The sequence below is a fragment of the Microcaecilia unicolor genome, chromosome 3, assembly GCF_901765095.1.
Source record: "Microcaecilia unicolor chromosome 3, aMicUni1.1, whole genome shotgun sequence".
Classification (NCBI taxonomy): domain Eukaryota; kingdom Metazoa; phylum Chordata; class Amphibia; order Gymnophiona; family Siphonopidae; genus Microcaecilia; species Microcaecilia unicolor.
This window is the reverse complement of record NC_044033.1, coordinates 378957899-378980738: the sequence shown is the minus strand read 5'-3', so window position 1 is coordinate 378980738 and position 22840 is coordinate 378957899. Positions and strand designations below refer to the sequence as shown.

Genomic DNA, 22840 nt, shown 5'->3' with positions numbered 1-22840 from the left:
ACAAAAAGGCACTATATCAAATATATTCCCCAGACCTTTATGTTATATCCACCACAGAAGTACTTCAAATTACTTAATCCAGTTCTGGCAAGTTCCAAACACCAATCAACACTCTACAATCTCTTTGTCACCTGGAAGAATAGTTGAACTATGCTGTACTATCTAACATAGGATCAGGGTCACATATTCTTACCCCAGTTGGAGTGTCACACACTTTGCGGTGCTAAGTTAGAAAGCTCCAGGAGAGGATAGAAGGGGAGGAGGAGGGTTCAGCTGGGCAAGGGGACTAGAATAAAAGTAAAAATGAGAGGAGCAGAAGTTCATTAGGTTTACGTGATTGCTTGGAGTTCTTCTGTTTCACAAGGCATTTGGTTGTATTCAATTCTGTTGTGTACTTCTGTGGCATAATGCTTCAGTATATTGGAAGCAGAAGGTGGTGCATGCATCTGATTCAATGAATAGATACTATGGTTGTAATTCTGTGACTTTCTTCAACTCAATAAAGATATTTTCAAAAAAAAAAAAAAAAAAAAAAAAAGAAAGCTCCAGGGATGGATGCACTTCAGTCTCCCATCAAAATGCTCTAGATCAGGGGTGTCCAAACTTGGTCCTCGCTAGGTCAGGTTTTCAGGATTTCCCCAATGAATATTTATGAGATCTATTTGCATGCAATGGAGGCAGTGCATTCAAATAGATTGGGGAAATCCTGAAAACCCGAGATTCAGGGAATTATTTCATAGGGTTGAAGTGAAAGTGATATTTTATTTTAATCTAAACGGCTGAACAATTTCTGTCATTGAGGAAGAATATTCAGCTCTGTGCACTGCATAGGTCAGGGAATGAAGGGCTTTAGGTTGCATGATAGGTTTATATTACTGTAGCAGACCTTCAGTAGGGAGCAATGAGGCTTAATTACATCATCTTTGGCAAGTAAATCTCCTGACACAAGAGTGCCATTATCAAGAAACTATGTGAAAAAGCAAATAAATGATGTAGAATACTAACAGAGGCCATCATTACATAATAAGAAAGTAAAGTGAATTAGAGTGGAGGAGGGCTTTGTGCTCCAAGAGAACATTCAGTAAAAGTCAAAAACACTATTTATGAAAGCTGATTTACCCACACTCAAAAACCTGGAGAGCAACTGTTGTAAAACCTGCAATACAGTAAAAGAAAGATGTTTGTCCTGGCTTCAAAAAAACATATTTCTATATTATCCTGCCATTACCTTTTACCTTCCCCATCTCTACACAAGATATGCTTTCTTTCTAATTCCAATTGTACCTATACGTATTCCATTTTGTAAACTATCTTGATTTGTTTGTACTAACCAAGGAGAGGGTATATAAATAAGTGTACACTAGAAGGAACCAACCTAAATATTTCTTTAACACCTTCTACTTCACCAACAGATCTGTCCACAGATACCGACTGGCCCAAATACACGCAGGCCTTTAATTCAGCTCCCAGAATGCCTCAGGCCCACATATACTGGCTTTAGCCTGTGACAGAAATAAGTGACAGCTAGAGCACTGCCACAGCCATGCAGGACCTTCAGCTTTATATCAGAGCGATTTTTACACTTTAAAATCTTTTTCCTTTTTTACATTTGAGAAGTAATTACAAATGTACTGTATCAGATATCATATAACACTCCTGTACTAATTAAGGCAACATTCCCCTGTATATAAACACCAGCTAATATTTTTCACTGCTGCTTTTTTCAGTGGACATGGCAGTGCTTGCCTTGGAAAGACCACTTTGGCTTGCCCTAAGACCTAGAACCTTTTCTACAATATACTCTCCATTCCTATAAGGCAGGTCTTCTCAACCCAGTCCTCGGGGCACACCAAGTTCCATCAGGTTTTCAGGATATCCACAATGGATTTGCATGAGATACATTTGCATGCACCTCCTCATTGGTATGCAAATGTATCTCATGCAGTGGCGTACCAAGGGGGGGGGGGCAGTCTGCCCCAGGTGCATGCCGCTGGGAGGTGCCGCGGCGCGCGCCTGCTCTGAGTTCGCTGACTTTGCGCGTTCGCTGCAGCTCCCTCTGCCCTGGAACAGGCGCGTGCTGCGGCACCCCCCCCAGCGGCGTGCACCCAGGGGGGGTCCGCGCTGCATCGGGGGGGGGGGTGCTGCACCCGGGGGAGGGGTTCCGTGCTGCATCGGGGAGGGGGTGCTGCACCCAGGGGAGGGGTTCCGCGCTGCATCGGGGGGGGGGGGTGCTGCACCCGGGGGGGCGGGGCGCCGCCCCGGGTGTCCGCCCCCCTAGGAACGCCACTGATCTCATGCATATTCATTGTGGATATCCTGAAAACCCAATGGAACTTGGTGTGCCCCAAGGACTAGGTTGAGAAGCCCTACTATAAGGGATACTCAAAGTCATAGAAGTTTTCATATAGCCTTTTCCCAAATCTGTACCTTTCTTCACTCAATGTGTAATTAAACTCTGGAGCAGTTAACTTAGTGGGGTTTAAAAAAGCTTCCTAAAAGATAGCTTCCTAAAATAAAAGTCCATAAACCATTATTAAAATGGACTTGGGAAAATCCACCGTTTATTTCTGGGATAAGCAGCATAAAATATATTGTACTGTTTTGGGATCTTGCCAGGTACTTGTGACCTGGATTGGCCACTGTTGAAAACAGAACACTGGGCTTGATGGATCTTCAGTCTGTCCCAGTATGGCAACACTTATGTACTTACTGTGTATTTTCTTAGCAAACTGACTGTGCTTCGGCATGATAATCTGAAGAATTTGGAGAATACATGGGCTCCTTTTGCCAACTGGGCTGGGAGGAAACTTCCAAGAGGGAAAAGAAGGCCGGCGAGTTGCCTGTCGAGCAGCTGCACATTACATGGCGACTGCCACACGGGAGCTCCTTGGCCCACGCTGTGCTTCTCTTCTAGTTTTCCCGCCAAGGAGTGACATCAAAGGAAATCCCAGCAGGGATTGGCGGGGAAGCCACCGAGAGGGTGGGCCTTGGGCCAGCGGTGCGAAGCGCCGAGGAGGTTAAGAGGCCTCTTCATCGGCAGGCATTGCAATTGCTTCCTCTTCATCGGTAGGCATCGCTAGCATCGGGATCACTTCCTCTTCATTGGCAAGCATCACTCCAGAAGGCAGCAAAGACAGCTATACACTGCGGTACATCAAGAACAGCAGCACTGGAACATCAAAGCTGTGAGCGGCAGAGAGCATTAATCTCCTGAGGAAGCATGGCTGCATGTGTCTGAGATCCTTCCAGACCCTGGAACAGTGAAGCGACCTAAGGCTGAGAGGAGGTAGAGAGTTCATGTCCCTTGAAGCAGGGAAGCAGCTGCACCCTGGAGCCTGGATAGCACGTGGCAGTGTTGCTGAAAACTATGGCCAGCAGCAGGAGCTGGATAACTTGAATCCCTCAGGTACAGCAGTTTTCTAACTTTGGTCGACAGAGCCAGAGCACTGGGGAGGGACCTGGCAGCAGAAAGCTAGAGTACAAGCTGCATTTCCTTTCCAAGTGGCTCCTGCTGATCATATTTGAATCTCAGTAGTCTACCGTTGAAGATCAAGAGACTGCCATTGCCACGTGGGCTCTCCATTATGTTTCAGCAGCATGCCACGTTGGACCAAGACCAAAATGCAACTGCTGACCCACAACCCTGTTTCAGCTTTGGACTCAACAAGGTGCCCAAACGTTACATTGACTCTGCCGATCTCCCACTTCCTTGAGTGACGGTATCCCCAGCTGTGGGTTCTTCACATTGCCAGCATACAGCTCTGGCAGAACACGAGAATGGAACTAACCACATGGAGGATACCCACCAATCACCAGGCATCCAAGACGGTGAAGTAAAGGAGCACCTGACAAAGAACAATGAACAGCAGCGCACTGGAGCACAGCTACCACCAAGGGCTGGACCTCTGACCTCACCCACCTGCTCACTACCATCTACTTGCAACAACACAGATAAAGTTACATGTGGCAATGAACCACAAGAGGCTGAAGGAAGTGCACTCCCCTCATGTTGCCATTCAAGGAGCCCTGAACCACCGCCTGGAGCAGACTCCAACACCGGGATATGTGGATCACAATCTCGCACCAGGCACCAGATATCCCAGCCTGGTACTGTTCAATGCTCACCCATGACCAGCACTAGGTATCCCGGGTCAGGGTCCTCCTCTAGAGGCCGCAGAAGCGGGTGTAACCCCAGGTACCATGGATCTCAATCCGGAGCAGGATGTCACAGATCCAGAGCATGATGCTACAGATACAGGAGCAGCGCAGGGCACTATAGATCCAGATCAAGCACAAGGAGCCGCTGATCCGGGTCATGCTATGGACATCGCACATCCAGGTCCTTCTGCAGACATCAAAGATCACATGGATGACACAGATCCCGGTCCACATCCCGGAACAAACGACACGGATACAGAGCCAATAGGGGATGACGTGGACACACAACCAGAGAGGACTGCCAAGGACTCACATCCCGCACCAAACATGGCAGATCTAGAGCAACAGTGAGTAGCAGGTCTTAGACTTAGGTCCTTGGATGGGTCGGGAACTGAGCACCACACACCTGGACTTCCTGACAAGTGGCTCTGTACAGCTGAACTACCAGATCCACAGAACACTCATGATGCTCCTGCAAGCACCTCAGGAGTTCACTGCACCACCGTGGAACAACCACCCACTGGATTGCCAACAGTTGGCAACACTGTGCCTCAGGTTCCCAGTGGGCTTCAGACAAACAATCCTGGCAATGCTTGTACAACTAAAAAGAAGAAAAAATGTAAGAAGCATAAGCGCTCACACCAGTCTAGTTCCTCTTCATCCTCCAATTCTTCCTCATCCTCCTCCCCTTCCCCCACCTGAGAGCCCCATGCACAACCCTCAACACCAGCATTGACATGCTCTTATGGTGTCCCACCAGAATGTTTGTGGCAAAAAGTTCCGAAATCCCTGTGGAAGAAGGTGAAGTGATAGGAATACTTTGACATTTTCAAAGTGGTGGAGGGCAGGCGCAGGCATAATGCCAAAAAATGCACCAAGAAGGGAGGCTTACCAGCGGATCATAACAAGATGATTCCCCAAAACCTTGCTTCTTGGGTACTGTCCTATGCACGCATGATGTGCATCATATGCAGAAAATGGCCCGACCAAATCGATCCTATGTTCTACTACCTCGAGAAGGTTAATAAGCATGTACCGAGAACACAAGAGACACACCTGGCTTGCATACGATGAGCACTTCAGGAAACAGGATGCTGGGCTTGATGGACCTTTGGTCTGTCCCAGTGTGGCAATACTTATGTAAGATGGAATCCAACCCTAACATAGGCTAGGACATGGATGATGGAGGGCTGTGGCTAAGGAATGTCTTCACACGAACCAGAGGTGCATCTGGATATTCCTCCTTCATTAGGACACCGCAGTCATGAAAAAAGCAAGGGAGGCCTACCACACTGGTCTAAGGCGTGTGCTGGAAGTACAACAGGGGTACCTGTGCGTCGCTTGTGGTGCTCTGCCTGCCCTCATCATATATCCAAAGAATAACCCACCAAGACAGAAGGGCCTCTCAAACCATGATGCTTTTGATAATGCGCCCACTCTGGTCTTTTTTGCAGCTTTGCGCATTGGTGAGGTAACTATACAATGTAAATGGTGTACCAGAGGAAGACTGCACCTGGATGACATTTCCATTAAACAGGATCAAGTCTGCATTCACATCTCCAGGTCAAAGACAGACCAGGATGGAAAAGGTCACACCATCACTTTACACTGTGTTCTGAACCTACTGACCTGCCCACTGGCCAACCTCCGATCCTACCTGAAGACTAGACCGCAAGGGGCCAGCTCCTCTTGTTGCACCAGGATGCCAGCCCACTCACTAAGTTTCAGTTTGCAGCAATCTTTTGCAAGGCTTTCCAAGAGGTTGGCCAGAGTACTGCAAACTACGGAACTCACTCCTTCTGTACTGGTGTGGTTACCATCGCATCCCAACATAGGCTCCTCTCTCAGGCGATCAAACAGCTGGGCAGCTGGAGGTCGGCAGCATATCGCACCTACATCAGACCATCGGGGCTGGAGTGCTCAGCACAGCATGCATCACTAATTGCTCCCTTCATTTTACAGGCATCATGGTGCAGTGACAGACGGTATGAATCATTGGACACTCTTATATTAAGAATGTTAGCAAGGAATAAACAGCGGGGAAAACAAGATGGCTGCCTGAAGGGAGCATAGCGAAGCAGCTCCGGGACTCGTGCTGATCTTACCTTAAATAAAAATAAACTGTATTTGCTATATGCCTAAACAGAGGGGTAGACAACGGCCAGGCCCTGAGGCACCTGTCTCCCCAACTGTAGGGCCCATGGATTGTTTCGCCATACCAGGACCTTTGGGACGCTGTGAATCTTTGCTGCGAGTGGGAACGGAGAGAGGGGAACCGTCCTCACAGATTGAAGCAGACATCTCTTTCAGCCCCGAGATAAGGCAACCGCCTCCAATGCCAGCTGTTGAGCAGGGATCATCTGAACAGGGTCTCATGCCTTCCGAAGCGGTGGCAGTATTCCCTACAGCAGGGTCAGACCCTTGCAATCGACTGCAGAATGCCCCTGCAAAGGTAGGTGGGATTCAGCGTGGCGACGGTGTTTCTGATGTTAAATCTAAGGAGAAGGAGTTGAATATTTCTAGAGACTCCGAGACTGATTCAGTTTCACTAAGTAAGTCCTTTTTTTCTTCTAAACCATCAACCATAACCCTGGAAATAATATGGGAAGCCCTTTTGGCTTTAGAGTCATCTTTCTCTCAAAAATTGATCATGCTTTTGCAAAAAGTCCAAATTCCTAATGAAAGTATCTCAATTTTGGAAAAACAAATTACAATAATTGAAGAAAAGACTGAGAACAATGTTAAAGATATAAAATTATGTCAGCAAATGCAAGCTAGTATTACAAAGGAAAATAAATGGTTGCAGAATAAAATTGAAAATCTAGAGATCCAACAGAGATCAAAAACTTTGCGAGTAACAAACTTTCCAAGACAAGAATCAGTTGCACCTTTATTGACTTTTAAAAGATATATGTTTGAAATTTAAAAAATACTGGAACAAGCTTGTCTACCAGTTTCAAACATTTACTATTTACAACCTTATAAAAAAACAAAGGCTGATCAGCCTAAACTTGAAGGAACTGAAGCTGTTTTTCAACCTTTAAATCTTACACAAATAATAGAAGAAGACAATTTGGGTTTAAAATCGGCAACGCTTATTGTTACCTTTGTATTACAACCAGATAGGGATTGGGTACTTAAGCTACTTTTTCGACATAGACAATACATTTTCCTAAATTATAAAGTTAGAATATATCCAGATATTTGTAAAGCAACTCAAAAGAGGCGTCAAAGTTTTCTTAAATTACGCTCTTTTGTATTTCAGCTGGGGAGATTATTTTGGTTGCATTTTCCCTGTAAGTGTGTAGTAAAATTGAATTCTGTAAAATATATATTTTTTTATCCTTTACATTTAAATTCTTTCTTGGAATCTAAGAAAGAAGTAACCCCATCTCCAAATTCAGAAATGGTTTTGACATCTACACCTTAATCTGTAATAGTAATAGTCTTGTGATTCTCCCCTTAGGTCTCTGATTAATATATTGTGACCATATTCTTTCTTATTTCTGTACAAGAATGTTCTTGGAGTTGTAATATTAAACTCTTAATAAAAAATAAAAAAAAGAATGTTAGGAAGCGCTTGGTGGCCCAGCCCCAAGGTGTACACCTCGGTGTGGACATGAGAGATACCACCGTCACATGGCTGGGGGTTCCAGGTATGCGATGGCACCAGCTCCTCCCCTTCGTCCGGACACTGCTGGACACCTCACCCTCCCACCTTTCGGATGCCTTGATCATTCACCTAGGGGGCAATGACATTGGCCAGACACCCTGCAGGCATCTGATCGTGATGGCGAAGTGTGATCTCTTTGAATTGTCTGTTCGAATGGACAAAACCTTGCTTCTCTGGTCCGACATTATCCCTCATCTGCAAGGGGATGATTCCAGGTTGTAGTCTAGAGGCGTAAATAAAGTGAATTGTCAAATTGGATTGTAGACAGAGCACCTCGATGGAGCGAAGATCTGGCACAACTGGGCATCCCCTCTCATCCTAGGAAACTTCAGGCAGGACACAGTTCATTTTTCTGAAGTTGCAGAGGACCTGCTCATCAACGACTACCAGGAAGCCTTGGAAAGGCATTGCTAATGGGGATGGGGGGACCCGGGAAAGGCTTCGCAACCCTAGGTTATGTCAGAAGCACCTGAGCCTAGGAACTGCTAGAGGTGCTGGAACAGCGGGCAAAAGAGAGTTTGGACGCTTGAGCCGAGGACAGAAACACTCACTAGTGTCAGACTGATCACCTAGTTGGTTCTAACAGCTGGTGGAGTGTTAGTCCGGGGTGCAGTACAAAGCAGACATACACGAGGCCACACTGAAGAAGGAGATATTGCTGGCCGCTACATGGACCAGTGAGCCATGCTTCCTTGCTTCTTGGTCAGTTATTGTGTGTCTTTTATACAGTGGGGGAAATAAGTATTTGATCCCTTGCTGATTTTGTAAGTTTGCCCACTGACAAAGACATGAGCAGCCCATAATTGAAGGGTAGGTTATTGGTAACAGTGAGAGATAGCACATCACAAATTAAATCCGGAAAATCACATTGTGGAAAGTATATGAATTTATTTGCATTCTGCAGAGGGAAATAAGTATTTGATCCCCCACCAACCAGTAAGAGATCTGGCCCCTACAGACCAGGTAGATGCTCCAAATCAACTCGTTACCTGCATGACAGACAGCTGTCGGCAATGGTCACCTGTATGAAAGACACCTGTCCACAGACTCAGTGAATCAGTCAGACTCTAACCTCTACAAAATGGCCAAGAGCAAGGAGCTGTCTAAGGATGTCAGGGACAAGATCATACACCTGCACAAGGCTGGAATGGGCTACAAAACCATCAGTAAGACGCTGGGCGAGAAGGAGACAACTGTTGGTGCCATAGTAAGAAAATGGAAGAAGTACAAAATGACTGTCAATCGACAAAGATCTGGGGCTCCACGCAAAATCTCACCTCGTGGGGTATCCTTGATCATGAGGAAGGTTAGAAATCAGCCTACAACTACAAGGGGGGAACTTGTCAATGATCTCAAGGCAGCTGGGACCACTGTCACCACGAAAACCATTGGTAACACATTACGACATAACGGATTGCAATCCTGCAGTGCCCGCAAGGTCCCCCTGCTCCGGAAGGCACATGTGACGGCCCGTCTGAAGTTTGCCAGTGAACACCTGGATGATGCCGAGAGTGATTGGGAGAAGGTGCTGTGGTCAGATGAGACAAAAATTGAGCTCTTTGGCATGAACTCAACTCGCCGTGTTTGGAGGAAGAGAAATGCTGCCTATGACCCAAAGAACACTGTCCCCACTGTCAAGCATGGAGGTGGAAATGTTATGTTTTGGGGGTGTTTCTCTGCTAAGGGCACAGGACTACTTCACCGCATCAATGGGAGAATGAATGGGGCCATGTACCGTACAATTCTGAGTGACAACCTCCTTCCCTCCGCCAGGGCCTTAAAAATGGGTCGTGGCTGGGTCTTCCAGCACGACAATGACCCAAAACATACAGCCAAAGCAACAAAGGAGTGGCTCAGGAAGAAGCACATTAGGGTCATGGAGTGGCCTAGCCAGTCACCAGACCTTAATCCCATTGAAAACTTATGGAGGGAGCTGAAGCTGCGAGTTGCCAAGCGACAGCCCAGAACTCTTAATGATTTAGAGATGATCTGCAAAGAGGAGTGGACCAAAATTCCTCCTGACATGTGTGCAAACCTCATCATCAACTACAGAAGACGTCTGACCGCTGTGCTTGCCAACAAGGGTTTTGCCACCAAGTATTAGGTCTTGTTTGCCAGAGGGATTAAATACTTATTTCCCTCTGCAGAATGCAAATAAATTCATATACTTTCCACAATGTGATTTTCCGGATTTAATTTGTGATGTGCTATCTCTCACTGTTACCAATAACCTACCCTTCAATTATGGGCTGCTCATGTCTTTGTCAGTGGGCAAACTTACAAAATCAGCAAGGGATCAAATACTTATTTCCCCCACTGTATGTGGGCCGGGGGTGAAGATGTGTGCATCCTGCCTATGTTAAAGAAGGCTGGTGAGTTGCTTGGTGAGCAACTGCATATAACATGGCAGCTGCCACATGGGAGGTCCCTGGCCCGTGCTGTGCTCCTCTTCCAGCTTCCCCGCCAAAGATTGACGTCACAGGAAATCTCAGCAAGGTTTGGCAGAGAAGCTGGGCAGAGTGCAGGCCTTGTCCCAGCGGCACAAGGAAGGGGCATAAAGAGCCACTGAGAAGGTGAAGAGGCCTCTTTGTCAGCAGGCATTGGGATTGCTTCCCCAACCCCCCTCCCTGGACACTCACCTGGGCAACAGGTGAACATTGTTATTCCTAGGTAGTCCAAACTGTTAGAGAGCATTGTCTATTATGCTCCCATAAGAAACATAGAATAGAAACATGATGGCAGATACAAGCCAAATGGCCCATCCAGTCTGCCCATCCTCTGTAACCCCTAAGTCTTCCTTTTCCTCAGGGATCCCACGTGCTTATCTCATGCTTTCTTAAATTCTGACACAGTCCTCGACTCTATGATCTCCACTGGGAGGCCATTACTGTATTGATACATTTGTTAGTTGCCTTCTCATAAGTGAGTTTGTACATAGTTATATGCATTGTCACAGCTGCAGAGGCACCCAAGCCTAGGAACTGCTAGAGGTGCTGGAACAGCGGGCGAAAGAGAGTTTGGATGCTTGAGCCGAGGAGAAGAACACTCACTAGTGACAGACTGATCACCTAGCTGGCTCTAATGGCAGATGGAATGCTAGACTGGGGTGCAGTCCAAAGCAGATATACACGCGGCCATGCTGGAGAAGGAGATATGGCTGTCTGCTGGAAAGGCATGGCAGGGAGAAGACATCTGCAACACAGAACTCAAAGCTCAGGTGCTTCCTAGGGGTTATTTTAATGTGTATTATTAAAGCTGTGGTCATTTATTTCCAAAACTTGCTTCTTGAATAGTTATTGTGTGCCTTTTGTATGTGGGCCAGGTGTGAAGGTGTGTACTGTGCAGCCTTCCTATGTTATGAGTTATGAAAAGAAACTAAGAAGAACTATCAGGACAAACGGGTATTTGTAACGTCTGTTAGCGGTATTTTGTGTAGACTACTGTTTAGTAAGCCAAAATGTGAGGGGAGAGAAAGGGTAGGGAATTGAATTTACGCAATTTAGAACATAAGAGTTAACCCTACTGGGTCAGACTGAAAGGTCCAGCTAGCCCAATATCCTTTTTCTTCCAGTAGCCAATCCAGGTCATAAGTACCTGACAGTAGTGGCATAGTAAAGGAGTGGTGGTGGACCACCCCAAGTGTAAAACAGCATGTGCGAAGGAGGCCTGGCCTGCGGGTGTGCAGTTTTCACACATGCGTTTTTTGCTAGTGAATGCTAGGGTGGAGGGGGGGGAGGGGAAGTGAAGGCAAACAGTGGTGCAGTAAGGGGGCAGGGATTCCGTCCTTCCCCTTCACCCTGGGCATTGTCCTCTCTCAGATGGCTGAACAAGAACAGAGACTAATCACAGTTGAACAGCGTTAACTAAACATGAATCCCAAGTCTATAATCTTCAGGGTGTTGTGACTTTGTCTGTGAAAGATAGTTTATCTGTTCATGTGAAGCTAGAAGCACTTGAGAATAGACATAGGGATAAAATGTTGAGACTGTTTAACTTTCCAGTAACACAATTTGGGTCTCTTTTATCAAGCCGTGCTAGCAGCGTCCAGTGCGGTAATGCCTACAAAGTCCATTCACTTTGAATGGCCTCCATTGGCATTGCCGCATAGGAACTGCTAGTGCAGCTTGATAAAAGAGGCCCTTTATCTCTTCTTTAGAGCTTTTAAGATCTATGTGAAAGAAGTGTTAGCTTATTCAAATTTTGATTCATTAGGAGTAGTCAGTGCTATTTACTTGCCTTCGGTCCAGGGGCATAGCCAGACAACAGATTTTGTGTGAGCTTAGGCAAGAAGTGGGTGGGCACCAAGTGTTCTCTCCCCCCCCCCCCCCCCCCAAAAAAAAAAAATATCTTAGCTGGTGGGAAAACGCTTTTTTTTTTTTACTTTGGCAGTGCAGCAGGAATACGCTGAAAACTGAACATGAGCAGGTACTGGTTGTGTGGAGAGTAACGTTTTCGTTACCATCAGAAGGAAGTCTTCAGCTGGTGGAGCTTGGGATCCCACCAGCTACCACTAAACATGTGCTACTATTATGTGGGGCTGAACCCTAAGTGGCCCACCCAGGCCCACCTGTGGTTACGCCACTGCTTCGGGCAAGAAAGTGACTCATGGAGAGGGAGAGCTTGATCAAATTGCTTCTCCAGATAGCCTAGATATTTCTAGACTTCTGGAATCCTCTCAGGCATTAATTTTCAAAAGAGCCACATTGGTTATGACTCTTCAATCTGTTGATCAGAAGCTCTCTCAATCCTCAAGTATTATTTTCCTAAGGGGCCCTTTTACAAATTTGTGGGAGGGCTAACATGCAGGTAGCGTGCACCAAATCAGCACTACTGCTAGGGTAGTCATGCGCCCAGTGGTAATTCCAAGCTTGGCGCACACCAAATCCCGCAGTAGAAAATATTTTTCTATTTTCTATCGCGGGGGCGTTCCCGGCAGTAATCAGCAGTGTGGCCACGTTGGCATGCGCTGCATGGTTACATCATGGGTTACATGTGAATCCTTACTGCTAAGTCAATGGCTTGCGATAAGGGCTCAGGCCATGAATAGGAGCATGCTAGTTTAAATTTTTACGCATGCCCATTTCCTGGCCCATTAAAAAAAATAGACTTTTTCCCAGCCGTGGTGAAAAGTGGCTCACTGCATGCCCAAAAGATTCACCCACACTAATGCAGGCCACTTTTTACTGCGGCTTTGTAAAAGGACCCCTAAGAAATCTGTTTTATTTTATGTTTCCTGATGTGGCTAGAAGTACTCAGTTGCGAAGGAAAGCCTTTCTTAGCCTAAAACCTAAGGTTCAGGCTATTGGAGGGACTCTTTCTAAAATATCCTTGTAAATGTCATGTCACATTGGGTAACAATCAATATGTTTTTAGGCAATCTAGAGGGGCATAATCGAACGGCACCAGCCAAATCGATGACCGGCTATCTTTGGGGCCGGCGCCGTAAGCGGGCGGAGCCAAGTGTATTTTCGAAATATGTTTGGCTCTGGCCAAATCGCTCACCGGGTTTAGAGAAGGATCGCCAGATTTATATGAGATAGCCGGCTTCGTGTTTCAGCCATAATGGAAACCGGGCCCAGCCATCTCAAACCCAGCGAAATGCAAGGCATTTGGCTGTGGGAGGAGCCAGCATTTGTAGTGCACTGGCCCCCCTCACATGCCAGGACACCAACCAGGCACCCTAGGGGGCACTTAAAAAATAAAAAAAAAAATAGCTTCCAGGTGCATAGCACCCTTACCTTGTGTGCTGAGCCCCCCAAATCTCCCCCAAAACCCACTCGCCACAACTCTACACCATTACCATAGCCCTAAGAGGTGAAGGGGGGCACCTACATGTGGGTACAGTGGGTTTTGGGGAGTTTTGGAGGGCTCAACATTAACCACCACAAGTGGAACAGGTGGGGGGGGGGGGGATGGGCCTGGGTCCACCTGCCTGAAGTGCACTGCACCCACTAAGTACTGCTCCAGGGACCTGCATACTGCTGTCAAGGAGCTTGGTATGAGATTTCAGGCTGGCATACAGGCTGGCAAAAAAAAGTTTTATTTTTGTTTTTTTGGGTGGGAGGGGCTTGGTGACCACTGGGGGAGTAAGGGGGGTGATCCCCGCTTCCCTCCGGTGGTCATCTGGTCAGTTGGGGCACTTTTTTCAGACTTGGTCCTAAAAATAAATGGACCAAGTCCGGCCGGCGAAATGCTCGTTCGAGCCGGCCTCTCGTACCCACGCCCCTGTCCCGCCCCCATCCCGCCTTTGCTACCTTACCAACCCTTGAAGGTTGGCCGGCGCCACGATGAAACAGCAGTTGAAGCCGGCCAAAATCGGCTTTCGATAATACCAATTTGGCCAGGATCAGGAGATCGCCAGCGATCTCCCGCTTTATGTCAGCGATCCCTTTCAAAAATAAGCCTGCTAGTCAGCTAGAATTATTTATTAAAGAAAAGTCTGAAGTATCTGATAATATGTGATTTATTTAGATAATTTTGGTTTGGCTGATGAGCTTAGATTAAAGAGAGTCCACTAATATGTGTTTTATTGCCTGCTTGATATTGTTTTAGTAGGAATAAATAGGTGAAGACCTTTTCCTTTATTTCATTCTATTTGATTGAATTTTTTTCCTTCTTTCTTTGTGGAATTAGCTTTCTTCCTCATGACCTGGACTTGATGAATTTGTATTTCTTTAATGGTCTGATTTGTTATCAGACCTAACTTTCTTTATAATTTCCCCATTTTCTTGTATACATATGTTGTATGTTAAAATGATATAACGCACAATTTAAAAAAAACAGATCTAAATGTCATAATGAAGATGTGCTTTCGTCATTTACAAACTCTTTATCATGGACAGAGGTTTCAGATATATCCAGATGTAACCAAGAGTACCCAAGAGAGGATGAAAGCCTTCTTTGCTATGAGAAAGGATACTTTAGGTCTGGAAGCAACATTCTTACCCCTGTAAATATCTGGTGGATCTATATATGTTTCTTTCCACCAGAACAGTTAAAAGCTTTTTACATAATATTGTTTTGGGCTGATATATTGGACTTGAGTTGGGTGATATTATGTTAAGTCATTCTTTCTTTTATTTATTTATTTATTTTTTTCTTTTCTTCTTCTGTGATCTCCTTATCTTTTCTAGCAACTCCCTCTCCTGATTGTGGTTTAAGGAATGGTTTGATAATATTATTCTTTGAGTGGGTTTAAAAAAGGTTTGGACAAGTTGCTGGAGGAAAAAATCTATAGTCTGTTATTGAGATGGACATGGGTGAAGTCATCGCTTGCCCTGGGATTGGTAGCATGGAATGTTGCCACTATTTGGGTTTCTGTCGTGTACTTGTGACCTGGATTGGCCACTGTTGGAAGCAGGATACTGCGCCAGATGGACCATTGGTCTGGCCCATTATGGCTATTCTTGTGTTCTTTTCTTTGCTTCTGTATTAAGTGGATACTTGTATATTTCATAAATAAAAAAAAAAGACAGAAAGTAAAGAGAAAAAAGCAAAGTGTTTGTGATTGAAGGCTCATGTACCATAGTCCAGCAGAGCTAATTTCCAATTGAAATGCAAACCCAAAAGGAGCAGAATGAAAAAGCCAGGCCAAAATTAGAAATAGTTCAGGCCAAAAATAGAAATTAAACTGCCTGATATTCAAAACGATTTAGCCAGCCCACTGACTGGTTAAATCGCTTGGTCGGGGTTAGCTGCTAATATTCAGCAGCACTTAACCAGCTAAGTATTGCTGAATATCGTGGTTAGCACCAAACACAAAGCCGGATATCTTGGGGGCGTTCCAGGGGCGGAGTCAGTACTTGGCAACTTAATTTCCGATATTTAGCGCTTAAGCGGCCAGGGTTAGTGCATAAATGGAACTATATAAATGTCTGTCCTAACTTTATGTGGTAATCCATGATGAATATTGACTGAAGCGGCTATGTGTTAACCAGTTTAAAAATAACTGGATATTCAAAGTCAAAGCCCACACAGATCCCAGCTTTGAATATCTGAGAATAATGCCGTTGGCGGTGAGTAACGGCTGAATATTGACTCAAATTAAACTAGAAGTTAGTTTATGTGTTAAAATCTAATCCCAATTGACAAAACAGTCGCAAATAAATCGTGCACTCTGTGTGCTCAAGAAGTGGAGAAGCTTATGAGCAGTGAAATTCCAAGAATAAACTCATGTTTTGTTTTGTTTTTAATTTCAAACCACGAGTTTACTCTTGGAATTTCACTGCTCATAAGCTTCTAAACTCATGGTTTGTTTGTTTTTTTATTTCAAACCACGAATTTACTCTTGGAATTCCACTGCTCATAAGCTTCTAAACTCATGGTTTGTTTGTTTTTTTATTTCAAACCACGAATTTACTCTTGGAATTTCACTGTTCATAAGCTTGTGCACTTCTTGGGTGAACGGAGCACAAAATTTATTATCTGTCTATATTTGTGATGACCAATTTATCAAGTGGATGACCTTATTTGATTTAAGAGGCTCCTGACACAGGCCTCATCAGCCGAAACACAGCTGTGTCAAGTCTTGATTCTCCTTCAATAAACTGTTTTATCAATTGGAATGTTGTCCACCTTTTCTTGAGTCATCTTTGCTGTTTTGCTACACATCGAAAATCTAATCCCCAGCATGTTGTGGTCCTTGTGCTAATTCTCTCTATCTGCCTTGTGTTCATGAACAGGGGGAAGAGGAACCGAATGGGAACCGTGACAAGCAGGAGGCACAAGGAAATGGCACCACTGTGAAGAAAGTGGGCCGGCCCGGGAGGAAGCGCAAAACCCCACAGGTAAGAACATCCATATGCTTCATCAGCAAGATGATTTATGGCACTGTGTGTGTAGATCAGACCCCTGGAAAGAGTTTAACTGTTTGGTGTATTAAAGTCAGATTTATTTCCTGGGAATACATGTGAGCACTGGTTGCTCTTACTCCTTCAGGGAGTCGGGAAAGGTGCTTATAGTTACTATTGAATAGCAGAATCTATAGAAAGCTTTTGTTTATTTTTAAGAAAATGGAATTATGACTGTATATGAAAGCTATTCGAGTGGACAGTAGCTAGGGTTGAAGCTTTGAAACTTGTGCTAATTCAACTGGCTTTCAATGAAACTTGTAAGTTCAGAGCTGCTGCCTACTGGACCAGTTTGTGGAGAGAAAAATTATGCGCAGCTTCAGGTATTATGGGTGTTCTTAGCAAAGGAAAAAGTAAGTCTGAGGAGAAGCCTAATGGTTAGTGCAGTGGAGTGTACACTGAGGGAGCCAGGTTCAAATCCCACTTTAGCCTTTTTTTTTTTAATCGTGAGCCCTCTAGAAACAGAAAACTACCCACTGTACCTAAATACATAAGCCACCTCCAAGCCTGAAGGTTATTGAAGTGGTGTACATTCAGGTACAGTATGCATTTTTCTGTTCCTAGAGGTCTCCCAATTATAAAAGAGTTGGGATTTAAACCTGGATCCCTTGGTTTAAAGTCCTTTTCATTAATCTCTAGGCTGCCCCTCTGCTCTGCAGGGATGTCTGTGTGGCCATTTTCATGAGAATGCTGCCAGACAGAAGTCCTTGTCCACTGCTTTTTTGCCGTTCATGTTGGACATTCCAGTTTGTAAAATGGCTGTTCATGTTGGACCTGCTCGGCACACGGACGTTCATCTCACTTATTTTCAAACAGGAAATCCTGACATATTTCCTATTGGAAAATACATGCGAGATGGATGTCTTTATTCTGACTTGGACATCCTGTTGAAAATGCCATCCTACTTGTTTTGTATAACCTGTTCTGGATCTCAGCTCCCACAAAAGTGCTATCTAAGCTCCCAGAACATTTTTCTCAACCTCCCTCCCCCCCCCCCCCCACTTCACTTCCTGTTTGCATGCTTTTTTTGTTGCAGCAATGGGTATAAGATCTGTATTGTATTTCATCAGAGCTTTACCTTAATGATGCCAGAACAGGTTTATTTTATTTTACATATGTTGTGAGGGAACTGCTGCTTGTTTCTGTAGCAATGGTTCCCAAACCAGTTCTGGGGAACCCCCCCCCTCCCCGACAGTCAGGGTTTCAGGATATCTAACAAATGTAATTCATGAATATTCATTGTGAATTTCCTGAAAACTTGACTGGATAGGGTTCCCGTAGAACAGGTTTGTGATGCACTGATCTATAGATTACAACTACTTAACATTTCTAAAGCGCTACTAGGGTTACGCAGCGCTGTACAATTTACATAGAGGGATCTTCTGTTTTAGTTTTGCTTTCTTGCCTCTCCTACACCTGTGAGATGCAGGTACACTGTCTCTAAGTAGGTGTCTTGGGATGAAGTACTACCTGGGTCAGAGTGACAGAGAGATGTTCTGATGTAGTATCAGCAAGAAGTTAAGAGGTGAGCATTGCAGTATCTCCTAAAGCCAAAAGGTAATGGGGACAGGTCAGAGGGAGAAGGAGAAAGGTGATACTAGAACAGTGACATGGAGTAGGGTACCAGCTGAAGCAGAAAGACCGAATATTTGACAGTGAGGCCTTGTAGCTTCATCTTAGCAGAGCATGCTTCCAACTTCTTGCAGACTATCATAGTTACGTGGTTATATAGTAGATGATGGCAGAAAAAGACCTGCACGGTCCACCCAGTCTGCCCAACAAAATAAACTCATATGTGCTACTTTTTGTGTATACCTTACCTTGATTTGTGTCTGCCATTTTCAGGGAAAATAAAAAAGGTGGGAATATAAGCCAGGCTATCCAAAGAATGGAACCAAATTATCTTTTAAAAAACCAAAGTTTAATAATTTCCAAACAAATAGTAATGTAACAATCACACATTAAAAATGACTCGACACAACGTTGTGTTTCGGCCGAATAGGCCTACATCAGGAGTCTATAAACATAAACAAACAATAAATAAATAAATTAAGCATAAAAAAAATAATAATAATATACAGCAAAAATTATACTGAAAGAGGAACATATATAGATTATCAAAAAGATCAAAAAAACCACCACATAAATGCAAGAAGTAAAATTCTATTAGCGTAAAGCCAATTGAGAACTATACATGTATATATATATATATATATATATATATATATATATATATATATATATATATATATATATGCCAAATAATATGTTAAACGAACATACTAAGGAAAGGAACATTAAATAAAAGAAGCAAAAAAATGTAAAAAAATGATGAAACCAAGAAACAAATTGAAATATACATACATGCGGATAAAGGAAAAATTAACCTTATTCATCAAGTTGAAATTGAATATAACACATCAAAGGAATCTCAAAACACAGATAAAAGATTCCAAAGATCTGCAGATGAGATCTTAAAAATGGTCTGTAGAAGACAGAGAAAAAAATTTTAGAAGACAGAAAAAAAAATAAAAAAAGTCCGTATAATCACGTGTGTGATTAACATTCACGAGACAATAAATATGTTTAACCGTTTGGTCACGCCAAGCAATTTAAATGAATGAATAGAGGAGAGCCAAAGAAAAAGAGTCACGTGGTCTATCTATTTAGCCTTTTTTCAGCACTGGTCCGTGATTGAAACACAAGACTAGCTGAAAACCACAAGATTAGCTAAAAGTTAGTTAGAGAAGAAACCACGCACTACATATTAATAACAGAAGAAACCGCGCACAGATAAAATAAAAATGTTAAAACGCGGCAGCGCTAGAGGCGCGAACCGCATGCATTAGAAAAGGGACGCGAAACACATACCTTAAAAAAGACCGTTTCTCAAGTGGACCGTCTGTCGCAGTGATCTCAGCAGTTATAATAAAAGTAAAAATGAACTGCAGGACAATTTAAATAGCCAGAAGAGCGCGAGAAAAACGCGCGAAAATAAAACGACGCTGATGTCAGCTAATCCAAAAAGTGAAACTGAAGCGCTGTGTACGGCATTTATATGGTGGTTTTTTTTATCTTTTTGATAATCTATATATGTTCCTCTTTCAGTATAATTTTTGCTGTATATTATTATTATTTTTTTTTTTATGCTTAATTTATTTATTTATTTATTTATTGTTTGTTTATAGACTCCTGATGTAGGCCTATTCGGCCAAAACACAACGTTGTGTCGAGTCATTTTTAATGTGTGGTTGTTACATTACTATTTGTTTGGAAATTATTAAACTTTGGTTTTTTAAAAGATAATTTGGTTCCATTCTTTGGATAGCCTGGCTTATATTCCCACCTTTTTTATTTTTCATTTCACGCCTCGTGGGATCTATTGAGTTCTCCACTTTTTGTGGATTCTCTTTTGCCATTTTCAGGGCACAGACCGTAGAAGTTTGCCCAGCACTAGCCCCGCCTCCCAACAACCAGCCCCGCCTCCCACCATCGGCTCTGCCACCCAATCTCGGCTAAGCTTCTGAGGATCCATTCCTTCTGAACAGGATTCCTTTATGTTTATCCCATGCATGTTTAAATTCCGTTACCGTTTTCATCTCCACCACCTCCCACGGGAGGGCATTCCAAGTATCCACCACTCTCTCCATGAAAAAATACTTCCTGACATTTTTCTTGAGTCTGCCCCCCTTCAATCTCATTTCATGTCCTCTAGTTCTACCGCCTTCCCATCTACAGAAAAGGTTTGTTTGTGGATTAATACCTTTCAAATATTTGAACGTCTGTATCATATCACCCCTGTTTCTCCTTTCCTCCAAGGGTATACATGTTCAGGTCAGCAAGTCTCTCCTCATACGTCTTGTAACGCAAATCCCATACCATTCTCGTAGCTTTTCTTTGCACTGCTTCAATTCTTTTTACATCCTTTGCAAGGTACGGCTTCCAAAACTGAACACAATACTCCAGGTGGGGCCTCACCAACGACTTATACAGTGGCATTAAAACCTTTTTCTTCTGCTGCTCACACTTCTCGTTATACAGCCTAGCAACCTTCTAGCTACGGCCACCGCCTTGTCACACTGTTTCCTCGCCTTCCGATCCTCAGATACTATCACCCCAAGATCCCTCTCCCCGTCCGTACATAGCAGACTCTCACTGCCTAACACATACGTCTCCCATGGATTTCTACTCCCTAAGTGCATCACTTTGCATTTCTTTGCATTGAATTTAAATTGCCAAACCTTAGACAATTCTTCTAGCTACCAAAGATCCTTTTTCATGATTTCCACTCCCTCTCTACCATTCAGTTCTGGCTTGATATTTACCTTAGAATCAAGATGGAAGATCAATTTGGCATTATTATGGGAACTGTTGTCTGATACGTGCACCATTGTCCTCTCATTGAACAGCTATAATTTCTGCTATAGTGTCTGTAAATTTGTCCTGTGCTGTTTCTTCATTGAGCTGATGATGAGAGGATAAGTCTCAAAAGTTTGTCAAACATAACTTTATACTGGACTAAACTAATCTTAGCTGCCCTTTACTCCAGTCATACATCCTTGGTTGACCTCCCATTCCACCTACATTGCTATCCTTTAATGTAGTCAACAGGAAATAGGTAAGTCTTAACCAGATTTTGGAACTTCTTATAATCTTCTTCCATCCTGACCTCCTTAGGTAACTCATTCTACCTACCACACACAGGACATGACTGAGAACATCTTATGTGGAAATAAGGATCCATAGACAAATTGTAGGTGATATATTGTTTGTTGAGGGTATGTATGTCTAAAATTGAGATGTGTTTTAAAGTCTTTATGAACACTTTATTTGTAATTGTTGGTATCGTATAAAGAATTTTAATAAAGATAAAGGAGCACTCTTACTGTAAGTTTTACATTTTATAAGGAAGCGTTAACAACTGACATGTCCTCTGGTTCTCACATATAAAGGAGCAGTTAGAAGGATTAGAAATTTGCATGAAGGCATAAAAATTGTTTAAAAATGGCATCTTGGAAGCTCAGATAAACTGTATTTTACAAAATAAAAAAGGCCAAACGAAGACCAATCATCTGCTATGATGGCTATTGTGAAAGAAGGTATTGAAGTCAAAACAGCATCCTGTAAAAGTAGGAACAAATAAGGAAACTGTGAAGCATTGGCAATGTAGAAGTAAAATGTTCATAAGCAGACCAAGTGAGACTTGCTAAAGAGGCAAAAGCTGATCATAAACAATTTTTCAAGCACAGTAAGTATACAGCTTCTGTACTTAGGTGCTTGTACATCATAAACTTACCCCCTGATATCCAGCCTACAGTGGGTAGCATTTTTTAAGCACTAGCTGCCATGGGTTTTAGCACTGGGCTGTACACGGATACCAGTGCTAAATATTTATATATAGAACAGCTGCCAGCACTTATCTGGGTACCAACAATATACAAACCGATACTTGGATATCCATCGGGATAAAGTTAGGGCAGCCTTTTACCTGGATAGTTATCCAGTTAGCACAATATCACCACTAACCAGGTAACTCTCCAGCTCTGCCTTAGCTCTACCCTTGAACCACCCCAATACTAACTGGAAGTGCCAAAGTAGTCAGTGTTAATTATCAGTGGCATTATTTGGATAATCCTGCTGAAACTCCATGGCTGCCCTGCCTGCCCATAGTGAGTGGCACTTATTCAGGTAGGAACTGTTCCTACTTGGATCAATGCCACCAACGATCAACCCCTAAGGTTTTTATTTCCCAGCTAATTAGGGGTTATCTGAGAATGCCCAAAAAATCTGTGTTTATCAGTGTTTGTACAATGTAGGTATTATTGCTGGGTATATTTTCCAGTTGAATCAATTGTATACATTTGTGCAGTTAAAGAGGCATCAGCATGAAAAAGGTACAACAACAGAAAGGAAGATCCAAAGCAACCAAGGGACGATGTGAGAGAGTCCCAACAAAAGTGATACTTTTTCAATATTTATCCACACATGGAGGGAAAGAGACAGAGCCACACATAAACATGAGAAGAGACATACAGAGAGAAATAGGCACAGTCAGAGAAAGACACAGACGGAGGTGGAAAAACACACAGAAGGGAGATATAACTAGAGTTCTTCTTAAATATTTGCAGTCTCAACATCACATTTGAAGATAATCAAAATT

General features: G+C 43.6%; 1 protein-coding gene across 1 annotated transcript in view; it reads left to right on the top strand.

Moving 5' to 3' along the window:
* Positions 1–22840, top strand: part of DNMT3A (DNA methyltransferase 3 alpha) — an 806037-nt gene that overhangs the window by 201777 nt on the left and 581420 nt on the right. Inside the window, exon 3 of the mRNA XM_030198633.1 lies at positions 16513–16617. Coding sequence (XP_030054493.1) covers positions 16513–16617 — 105 coding nt within the window. The remainder of the gene's footprint in view (positions 1–16512; positions 16618–22840) is intronic.